General features: G+C 41.5%; 1 protein-coding gene across 1 annotated transcript; it reads left to right on the top strand.

Annotated features, from left to right (window-relative positions):
• Window positions 1–2,837: 2,837 nt before the first annotated feature.
• notum1a (notum, palmitoleoyl-protein carboxylesterase a) lies at window positions 2,838–9,037 on the top strand. Its single transcript, XM_062408605.1, has 11 exons — window positions 2,838–3,169; window positions 5,896–5,948; window positions 6,061–6,156; window positions 6,473–6,533; window positions 6,618–6,676; window positions 6,768–6,870; window positions 6,957–7,148; window positions 7,314–7,411; window positions 7,499–7,646; window positions 7,733–7,780; window positions 7,901–9,037. The coding sequence occupies exons 1-11, from the start codon at window positions 2,838–2,840 to the stop codon at window positions 8,202–8,204; spliced, it is 1,494 nt and encodes a 497-aa protein (XP_062264589.1). The 3' UTR covers window positions 8,205–9,037.
• Window positions 9,038–12,076: the final 3,039 nt, after the last annotated feature.

Genomic DNA, 12,076 nt, shown 5'->3' with positions numbered 1-12,076 from the left:
CCTGTCCCTTTCAAGAGGCTGATCCCTCCTGATCTCTTTGATGTAACCTGACCTAACAGTTCCAACTAGCAGGATTTGATGATCACGGATGGATCCTCGACAACGGCATGTGCAAATCAAAACTAACAGGCATGGAGAGACGGACAATGGGGATGTGTGAGCAGAACTGTGAGGCTGGCGAAGTCAGTGAGCGCTCGCAGAGCTATGATGTGTCCAAACGCAAGGCAGGCAACGGTCACATGATCGATGCTGCCAGCCCAGACTTAAGCAGTAAAACCTGTGGATCTGTGAGGGCACATGCAACTGATCGGAGATGAAAGACAGGCTTTGACTTTCACAGGAGGCCTGGAGTTGGGGTGGGGGCTATAGGAGCACTTCTGAGGGACGGCCATCAGAACAGCTGGGTCATTTTCAAATGACCTAATTCTAGGATTAATCCATTAGGACGTGCATGGTTAAATTTGCGACTACGCTACACACAGTTGATGGGAGGCAAAGAAAAAGAGGGAGAATTACCAGTGAAAGCCAGAAAGGCTTAGCACTCTGAGTTCAAACAAGGTGCACAGGAGAGAACGAACCACTGTGCGCCAACAGTAGCAAAGTAAACCAGTGCTTCTATCTCTGTCTCCAGTCTCACACAGTTAGATCATTTCAACACAGAATCCCTTGTGCGCTCTCTCTGAACAATCACATTTAGATCCCTCCAATAGCGATCATCTTTAGCTCGCACCTCTCACTCAGTCGGGTCAGAGGATGTTTTGACACACCACTGGGGCATCTCTTCAGAGGCCAGCGTCCATCTGTCAGTGATTTAAGGAGTTTTTTGGGATGACGTGTGATGAAACAGGGAGGTATGGGTCAAAGTGACTAGACTCAATCTGTGACAGAGCCTCTCCTCCTGGGCCATACCACATGTTTTAATCTATACAAGCATCTGTTTGAAGTTCCCAATGAATACCATCAGACCTACTGGTGACTTCATATGCATCTTACAGTTCAACATCGTCATTACATTACATTTATTAACCACAGAGGCTACATTAAATTATACATTTTTACTGATTTTCTATCAATAGCTTTATACTTCAAGTCCCAAAAAGTCACACTCCCCATTTGTCTAAGAAATGTGTCAAACTAAATTTAGACTTCTATAGCTGGTCCCAGCTGTCGTCACTCGACGTGATCCTTCAAAAACTACACCAATGTCTGAGGGCACGTGGCTCGTTTAAGTGCCATAACATCAGGCATGTTGGCAGTCCTAATCTCGCTGCAACATAACTACATCATTAATCAATAAGCTACGGTTCACATCTGCACTGAGGACATTCAAGACATTATTGTCACCATGCAGATAAATGCAATTTTTTGTAGAGCTAGCCTCAATAATTAGGTCACACACACAAATTGAGATGATAAAGTATATGAAAAAGCATGAAATAACTGCTATAAAAATATCAAAATAGAATGATCATATATATATATATATAAATAAATAGCAAAAACATGACTTAAATCTTCTTAAACTGACATAACAGTGACTTATCATATTAATGCAAAAAGAACAGCAATTGACGTAAAAGTATGTATTACCACTATTGGATGTGAATTTTACTTTAGGAATCCTGGCAATGTCCATTCCTTTAAAATCTAAATTGATTAACAGAATCAGACTCCCTTTCATGTCCCGAAGGAGCTCAGTCTGAGACAACTCTCACTAAAAACATCACCATGGAGAGTATACCTTGATGAGTAATCACTTCTGTTGTGTGGGCTGCATGTAACTTAAATGAGAGGTTTTGCAAGGGAACCCTACCTCTGCCATAACGAGGCATTCCTGTGTTAAAAAGCTGGCTTCACATCGGGATTCTCTGCTTGACTTAAAATATACAGTAGACCAGGAAAGTTTGGAAGAGACTGAAGAGGGAGGGAGGAGGCTAGACTCAGGGGGAGAAAGACTGATGGTCGCTTTGATCTTCGAAGGCTTGTCTGGATTTACAACAAAAAAAAGAAAGAAAGAAAGAAAAGAAAAGACAAGTGTCCAAGTCCCTTTTTCTTAACCTTAAGAGAACGCGAGGAAGTCAAGTATATAAACGATTCTTAAAAAGATGATGATACTCTCTTAACAATAGTAGACTTTTGCTTATCTTAAGAAATAACAGGTGAAATATTAACTATATTTGTTTTATTTATCCCTGGTCAAACACTATGGACAGGAATTTGGTCATGATTTGTTTTAGTTTTTTGTTCCCACTTGACTCTCAGGCATGTGTGTAAGAAGATGGGTATTTTCACTTCATAAATTTGTGGTGGAATGGGAAATGTGCACTTTAAGGCCAATAAAAGCCACCACATCAAATGAAACATCGCGGATCAAAGGAACCAACGCTTGGGCATTTTTTTCCCCTCTATAAATTAAAAAGGGGGGTTGTCTGCCAAGCTTGATCATGCCCCGAGTCCTGCCCCGCTCCTGCTATTGGCTGGACTGACACACAAGGGGGGAAAGTTTGAATAAAATACAAGAGCATGGCACGAGTGTTGTCGTTCAAGCTTGCGCGCTTGTCCAGCAGTTATCCTTGATATATGGGCAAAGAGCTATAGACGCACTTCGTGAAAGTTTCAAGTACTGAGCGTATTTGACGGATGACTGTGACTGGTCTGAAGACTTGTTCTTTTAAGTGACATTAAAAACGTTTGCGTTTCTCGGAGCCACCGGCGAGATTGTGGCGTATTTTTTTGTGCGTAATAGTCGTTTATTTTCTCAACTCCATTTGTGAAAACTCCTGTGTCTCCGTGACAGGACGCTGAATTTTGAAGGAAGGGCATCTAACCCAGTGGATATGATGACAGCGCTCAGAATGGTTTCATCACTGCTGGTGCTGGTGCTGATGCAGTCCGGAGCGCTTTGCGCACGGAGGTTCCGGGGTGGCCGCAACCCACAACCGCGACGCGCACCACCTCCTCCAACTTACCGTGCCGACCGTGGCGACACCACGGAGAGCTTCCCTCTGGATTTCACCGCCGTGGAGGAGAACATGGATAACTTCATGACACAAGTCAAGAACCTCGCGCAGTCCCTGTACCCGTGCTCGGCGCAGAAGCTCGAAAACGACATGAAGCTGAACTTTTTGGAGAATACATCAGTCACCTGCAACGACGGAAGTCCTGCGGGGTATGTACCAACTGAGAGACGTATTACAGTGTAGCAGATCCGTGATTTACATGAGACTGGATCACCGACAGGTCAAAGCAAGGGCAGCTGCAGCAGTGTGCCCTGGAGCTACAGTAGGAATTGTTATTTTGCGTAAAGGGTACTTCAGCAGGGCGCATCTCATCCAGCAGGACATCCTGCTACGCGAAGTAAACCCACATGTATCTGGCCTCAGGACACCGGTGCTCGTCTCCATATACATTTTAGTGGACTGCGCGCAGAATATATTACTCCTGGTTCCCAAACTGGTTTTAAAATGATATGAAATAGGATCATTTGGAAAAAATAATTTTCCGGGACAGTACAAAGGTCTAGTCGGGATAAGACAGACAGCTGCTTTGTGTCAGCGAAGCGTGAAATTTGCCGATAGCCACATGGCCCATGCTTCATTTCCTTTCCTTCAAATTAGAATGCAGGATTTGCTCCGCAGAAAGTTTAGATTTAAGTTTTCAGACCCCGCCCCTATCTCTCTTTCTCTCTCCTCTGCCTCCGTCTCCGTGTCTCTCTTTATGTTGCATCCAGTGCGCAAACTGTTGACTTATTGTGTTTGTACGTTAGTTGTAACAGTAGGTTTTCTCTGTTTGCTTAATGGGGTGAACAATGGATCGCTAGTCTGACATCCACTCCTGACTCTGTCGTAAAGCAGAATCCATTTGGCTGTAAGAAAAGCCTGCATGGTTTCTCTTCTAAAGGGGGATAAGCCACGAAACTAAAAGCACATTAACATCAGACAGAGCCTCTGTTTCTTCTGTTGTATAACACATAAACACCTCTCCGTCCTATAGGCAATGGATTATGTGCCATTTGGTAAAGCAGAGAGTGAAACAGTGGGTTAAACCGATTCTTATATAAATAATGCTGTTGACGCAGCTCTGGCAGGTGGGGATGACTCAGATAAGATGGGCGGTTTAAAACATGTCATCTTTCATATTCATACACATCTTTACATCATTTGCTATATGAGCCATGTCCTAAGGATAGTGCACACAACTTATTCAACATACGTATGCTACATTATTATAATAAAGGTTTGTGCCACAATGAAAGAACAGCATTTAAATTGTGTGGCCACATGAGGCTTTGAAGCCATCATGCAAAGGAGCTTATCTGGGACAAGTTCAGTGGCGACTTGACTGAGATATGTTTTGAGGTATACAGTACTATCCTGTCTTAATTCTTGTTAAACCCAAGAGTGCATGGTACAGAGAGCTGTCCCCCCAGCGTGGAAAAGCTCTTTGCGCTCTTTAGAAACACAGCATGAGGACGAGCGCAGGGGACAGTTACTGGCAGATGGCCGTTTCATTCACTACACGTGCGGTAGCTGAAATACTAATCCATCAGCTGCTAGCAGTATTTTCCAGAGAGGTATTGTAACGGTTAACAGACAAGTGAGGATAAAAGTTTTTTAAAAAATGAATAAAACATTCACTGGACGCAATGGTGGAACTGTGCGAATCATCTTTTGGAGATGCACTTGTTAGAGCGATCGGGTTGATGCAGCAGCGCCTTTGCTTCTTGGCTTGTCTCGCTTGCCAAATCGCCTTCACTTTGTTGTTTTGAAGTAGTAAGTAGAGTGCACAGTCTTCAGCCTACATCACTGACTGTGGCTCGAAATAATAGCACAAGACATCAGCTTTAGCCAAAATGGGCTTCGGTGTCTGAGAAAACGGCTCAGAGCTTCAGCCAAGTCTGTTTTCTTTTGCTCTTTAAAGGAGTTTATTCACTGGCAAAGTTGGGAGAATATTTGTGTGTTTAAACACCCCTCAGCCTCACAGAACTACATTTGGAAGAACTCGTCTCTGTGGCTAGAGCTACTCTGCAGAACAGAAATACTCTCATATCCATCATTATGTCGAAAAATAGATGATTATCAGGAGAATCAAGGCGTCTTCTGGGCTGACAACATACAGCACACAACTAAATGTTTCCTTCACACTTATCTTACCCATGGTGCATTTAAGGACATTATCATGAGCATGTAAAGAGTCCTAAATACAGCAAAGACATCGTACGTGTGTGTTGACACAGCCACATGCCAAATTAAGTTATGTCCCTTATCCTATCATAACTGTGGACAGGAGCCTTGATTATATCTATACTGCGTGTGATGACAACAGCTGAGGAATGATGAGCTCACAATGAGGAGATTATGATGGTACATTACCAATTCTTGCTACATTAAACATAAGGAGTACCATCTACAGGCATAAAAGGGATGGGGGAATGAAGGCTGTTTATCTTCTGCTTAATCAGTAGATCAGTTCCCTAAGTGCAGATCATACACACGACACTCATTGTTCCTCTCCCTGATTTCTCTGTTGGCAGCATTACATTTCGGCTGTTTTCGGTCACCTTTCTTAAGATAACGATCCAAAAAAGGACATCCTTGTTTAGATATAAACGATGAGGTCATGTTTGTTTTTGTTTCATGCCTGGATACCATGTTTGTTGGTGGAAACACTGAGGGTAATACTTTTCAGCGTTTCATCTTTCTCTCTCCAGGGCATCATGTTGAACTTGTGGAATGTGTCTGTTTCTGTTTGATGTTTATCATGTTTTAATTGCTACATTGGCAGTATAAAATACACTTTGAGGACTTTATAATCTCATTTACATATTTTCAATATTTGCGTAACTTATACGCCTGCTATAATGTGTGGATTTTAAGTTTTTTTTGCATCTTGTAGGTACTATCTGAAAGAATCGCGAGGCAGCAGGCGGTGGCTGATATTCTTAGAGGGTCAGTATTAACGATGCTTCTTACCAGTTTCATTTCATCCTCAAATTCATATTCAATAATAACTGTAGTTGATTTGTGTGAGAAATTGAATCTGCTGTGTTTCTGCATCCAGGTGGCTGGTACTGCTTCAACAAGGAGAACTGCGACAGCCGATACGAAACCATGAGGAGATTGATGAGCTCATCCAAGTGGGCCCAGACGAAAACAGGTCAGCTTCAGCAAGTCATAAATGTTGCACTATTCACACTTTTGTGTACGACTCTGGCCTGACCCCCCCAACACATTGGAAAAAAAGTGCTTAGATCCCACTGTGTCTCAGAAATTAAAAGGATCAGTGTTCATCTTCAGTGTTTTTGAGACAAACACCCTGCCACCTGGCGCCCACTGCTGTCGGAACCGAGATGCCTCCCTCTCTCATTGCAACGTAATAACTGTAATCAATGTGGTAATGATGATGAGGAAGAAGAGGATGTTGCCTGGGAGTGCCAGGATGGTTAATGACACATGTTGATCTGTCTCTGCAGGCACAGGGATCCTGTCTCCACTGCCGGAGGAAAACCCTCACTGGTGGAATGCCAACATGGTGTAAGTTGACTCTTGTTTTTGTGCTTAGTGACACTCAGCTTTGTATTCATTGATGGCAATTTTAACCTTACGTTGGTTTTGCAGGTTCCTCCCGTACTGCTCCAGCGACGCGTGGAGTGGCGCTACTGCCAAAACGGAGCAAAGTAAGAAATGACAAAAGTCATAAAAATCATAACATATTGAACATATAATTAGAGCTGATTTACAGTGTTACGTTCTTTGTCTTATCTAAAGGTGGCTATGCCTTCATGGGCTCACTGATTATCCAGGAGGTAGTGAAGGACCTGCTGAACAAAGGTCTGGACAACGCAAAGGTCCTCCTCTTAGCAGGAAGCAGGTGTGTACACGTGAGAGCACCCTTCCACATCTCATTCACATTCCCATGTACGTACCAGTGTGATTAAGTCGTGTTTCGATGTGCAGTGCGGGTGGCACTGGGGTCCTGCTGAACGTAGACCGTGTGGCAGAAACCTTGGAGGGACTTGGACACACTGGGATACAAGTGCGAGGTCTGGCTGATTCTGGCTGGTTCCTGGACAACAAACAGTACCACTGCACAGACTGTGTGGACGCTGTCAACTGTTCACCCACTGAGACAATCAAGAGAGGCATAAAGTAAGGGAGGCAATTACTGTTATCATAAAATATAAGAAGTCAAGATTTTGTAAGATGGTAGCACTAGTCGCCAAAATTAGTCGTATTAGTATTCGAGTTGATGAGATCAGCAGGTGCCTTGTACAGACATCATGTCTTATCGTTTTTTTTTACCTGCCCGATCAGGTACTGGGGAGGAGTGGTGCCAGAGAGGTGCCAGCAGGCACATCAAGGAGAAGAGTGGAACTGTTTCTTTGGATACAGAGTATTCCCTTCAATAAAAAGTGAGTCTTATTCTGTACTACCTATGTATGTATCCACAGCAAGGTCCATGTCTAGTCTTATATTAATCCCCTGTTCGCCCTGTTCAGGCCCTGTGTTTGTGGTCCAGTGGCTCTTTGATGAGGCCCAGCTTACAGTGGACAACATCCACCTTACCGGACAACCTGTACAGGAAGGGCAGTGGCGCTACATCCAGAATTTGGGCATAGAGCTGAGAAACACTCTCAAAGATGTCCCGTAAGTTTCTACATTTTAAATGTAGAATCAAAATTAGGTCTATAGCATTTGTTCCGATTGATTTATGTTTTTTTTTTCTTTTTCAGGGCTATGTTTGCTCCAGCATGCCTATCTCATGAAGTTATCACCAGAAAGTGAGTATGATTTGTTTTCACACCTCCCTTTCAAGTCTGTAACTGACAGGGGGAATTGGAAACCGTGCGTTCAGATCTTCTACGTGTGAGCTAACACTGCCACCATGTGTTGTGTTCTAGCTACTGGATTGACGTGCAGGTTAAAGGCACCTCCCTGCCTCGAGCGCTGCACTGTTGGGACCGGAGCCTCAACGACAACAGGAACAACAAAGCCCCACCTAAAGGCTGCCCGGTGCATTTGATCGACAGCTGCCCGTGGCCACACTGCAACCCCACCTGCCCGACCATCCGAGACCAGTTCACGGGACAAGAGATGAATGTGATTCAGTTCCTCATGCACATGGGCTTCGATGTGCAGAAGATGGCTCAGCAGCAGGGCATGGACCCAAGCAAGCTATTGGGCATGCTCAGCAGCGGCAGCTAAAGGGACACACACAAACACACACACAGACACACACTCACACACACACACACACACACACATTCAGTATCTTCAAGCTATAAGTCCGAGCAGGGCTGTCTGCTCTCTCTGGCCAATGTCTCATGCCAAATACCTCCAAGTACCCATCCACCATCACAACCCATTCTACCTATGGTCTGTTCCCCTCTGACCTTCTGCTTACTTTAGTCCAAACCTCATGGTCATACAAAGGGGCTTACATTTTGAGACACAACCCTTTCCATCAACTACTGGGTACAGGGCCAACATGCCCCCATGACAAGGCAAAACTCTCTGCTACTCTCCATTTAAATTATCTTTTGCTTCGTAAAAGGAAAGAAATCATAACAAATGTAATCCAGTTTTAAGGATGCTCATTGATGTTCTGTTTTTTTTTAAATATTATTTCCATCCTTCCATATAGACTTTATTAAGTCATTGTTAAAGGTTGAGTGTGTAGGATTTAGGGACATCTACTGGTGAAGTTGTATGTTGCAGCTGAATATTCCTCACCTCAGCCTCTGTGAGAGAACCCTCGGTAGCCTTCGGTTGTCATAAAAACTCAAAAGGTGTTTAGTTTGTCCTGACTGGGTCACAGTAAAAACATGGGGGCCTCCACAGAGGAGACTCACTCCCGATGTAAATATAAAGTATTTAAAAATAAATGGCTCATTCTAGGGTAAAGAAAACAATTTTTTTTAAATTAAGGTGATTACACATGGATGAAAATATCACTAATTATTTTATATTCTGCCAATAAATCCCTTTCACCTAAATCTTAAACACTGGACCTTTGAAGAAAGAAAATGTCACAATGACTATAGATTATATAAGGGTATAATTTTGTTCAAACTGTTTTATAGTTGGGTTCTTGTACACAAAAAAACTAAAGTATCATTAACAGGGACATATGATACGTTTTTAAAAGCACTGGATCGGAGAGGAAATTTCATATTTACCTCTACGATAGAGAGAAACAACCCTAATAACACTAATAATGCCTTTGATCAACTTCTCACTCTCCACATAGATAGGCTGCAGTCTATATTGATACTTATAACAGTACAGTACATGACATGTCATTTAGCTGACGCTTTTGTCCAAAGCGACTTACATTTTTTTTTAAGAACACTCAACATTTATGAGGGGCCATTTTAGGGGTTCAGTATCTTGCCAAGGACACTTAGGCATGCTGATGGGAAAGAGTGGGATTCGACCAGCAAACCTTCTTGTTGCAGAACACCCGCTCTATCCCCTAGGCCACGCTCTCCCCAGTAGATCTCACAGTACAATTTTCATTCAAATTTAAAGATGAATTATTGCTCATGAGTGATGGTTGTGGTTTTAACCTCTTCTTTATGAGCAGAGAATGAGAAACATGCTAAACAGTAACAAATTTACAAATCTGAGGTAGATGACATAAACGTTAAACGTCCTCAATGTGCATCCAGAAGCAATATATATATATATATTGAACCGTTGTTATATTCCTATTAAAATTATATTGCAATAATTATCAATATTGTTAAAAACCCTCTTGACAGTGTTTAAATCGAGTGGCATAATTTCAACAGCTGTGAAAGACGCCACGGTGTCCAGTCATATTGTGTAACTCATTACGGTGCTAAAGTGAACCTAGAAACACTTTGCAGGTCTGTCAGTAGCTGTACGTACACACACCATAGTGACATTACATCTAGTCTACACCTCTTTCTCACAGGCTGCATCCCCACAATACGATGGTCCAGACCCAATCAAAGGCGACACATTCATTTTAGGTCACCTCAGTAGCTCAGCTATCCTCAGATCAATGCAATGAACATTTAAAGGGAGACAAATACCGTGTATTGTATATTTTTTGGAGTATTTGAATAGGTTCTTTCAAGTGTTCACTATTGCAACTCCCTTATTATATTTCATAATAGAGATCACTTATTAATATAATGACAGTGTTGTATGTAATGATGTCTTTATATATGATGTTTTTTTTAAAAGACCTCTATTTCGCATCACACCAGAGAAGGAAGGGTATTACAAATTGTAAGTTTATTCTGTAACATATTTTTTAACAGATAAAAAAAACTCCAGCTACATTGGTAATTTACATATTTATTTTGTTATGTAAATCATATTTATAAGTGCTATTTTCACAGAGAAGTGATTCTTTGTAAATTGTAAATACATTGCTGTTTTTTTTCTCTTTGTGTTGATTGCATGTCTTTGTATCAGACCTGAAACAAACGTCACATTACATAAACTACAAGGTAAATATTGCTGTGTGGTCTTGTAATTGCTGTTCTGATGATGCTTATTACTAATGTTATTACTAGTACTGTTTGTTGTTACAAAATTCCTATTTTACACAAATAGTAAAAATCCCTTTAGCAGGCGGTAAGGTCAGCAGGTCCCAGAGCCACCGAACAGATTGATAATAGAGATGAGGTTCAGTGCACAGCACAACATTTAAAAAAAAAACTTATACAACAGTTTCTGTTAAATCTTAAGAAACCTATAATCCCCTAAAAATGGAAATAGTTTTGAATAATGCACAGTAAATCGTGTAATATTTAAGTTTTCAATAAACTAATCCTCTAGTACAGGGAAATCTACAAAGTGAACTGATAATTTAAAACCAAATCTAAGATCCATTTATTTTCACAATACATTTCGCGGTACTGCAGCAACAAAGTGAAGCTAAATCAATTTTACACATCGAAAAAAGACACTGTCAAAACCATCAGGGTTAATTTGACCAAATTGAGCAGTTTCCTGCTCGAGGATATTCCGATTTATTATCAGGAAGAGCCAAGTATTGAACCCATAACTTATTTACACACCCTAAACAACAGATCAAAGGATTTCAAAATCTCAGTTTGGGCCAATTTGGCAACCTCTCTATAAAATGATCCAGCAGAAGAAAAAAAAAGATTTGAATTTATTGATTGTTTCTGAAGCAGCTGTGGAGCTCGGGAGGTAGAGCAAGTCGGCTGCCAACCTCAAGGTCGAAGGTTTGATTTGAGTGTGTGTGAAGGTGACTTGTAAAGTTTTGAGTATTTGCATGTGTCTACAAGTGCTTCACAAATGCAGTCCCTCTAGTGTCACAGATCAAAACCTTATACCCAGGAATCAGACAGTGTTGGGACGACTTCACAACAAGTGACCTAGAATGTGGATGAAACCGTATATTCTATTCTTAATCCTTACATGCATTGTGCTTCCTTGTTACACATTGCCCACAGTACAACTTGGGTTCGGATTTGGGTGTGTCATGTTAATAGCAGTTAATGTAGCCTCATACAACTCGCCTCACACAGAGATCAGAAGCAAACGCAAAGGTTTACTTTCTGAATCTAAACCCCAAGATTTTTAATCATCTCTTGCTTCAAGATATAGATTTTTCTATTACATAACTTTCAACAGATCAAGACCCTCAAGCAGACTTTGATTCTACTGAAACCAATATATATTTATCTAACATTTCTCAAATACCTTTTCCTAATTCTCTCTTTTGTAATAATATATTCATAAAAATTCAATGCATGGGATATAAAAATATATATTGTCATATGGAGTGCGCCATTTGACACACCTTCAAAACCGTTTTATTTGGTAGTTCTCTGTAAGAATCACCTTGCACACTACAAATCAAAAATCACAGTGTGCTAATATCACAGGTTAGAGTATTTTAAGTAACTGCTAATCCGTTTCCACTTCCTTCTCACATGCATAGCTTAAATCTGTCATCACATGTGTATAATCATCCCTCTGGACCTCTATGTAATTTCAGTCTCTAATGGGAGTCTTAGCCTGACTCCCTGTCATTACACTGCGTATAAATGCCAGTTTCTTACTAAGGC

This window comes from Platichthys flesus, chromosome 16 (assembly GCF_949316205.1).
Source record: "Platichthys flesus chromosome 16, fPlaFle2.1, whole genome shotgun sequence".
NCBI lineage: Eukaryota > Metazoa > Chordata > Actinopteri > Pleuronectiformes > Pleuronectidae > Platichthys > Platichthys flesus.
This window is presented reverse-complemented; position numbering and strand designations above follow the sequence as displayed.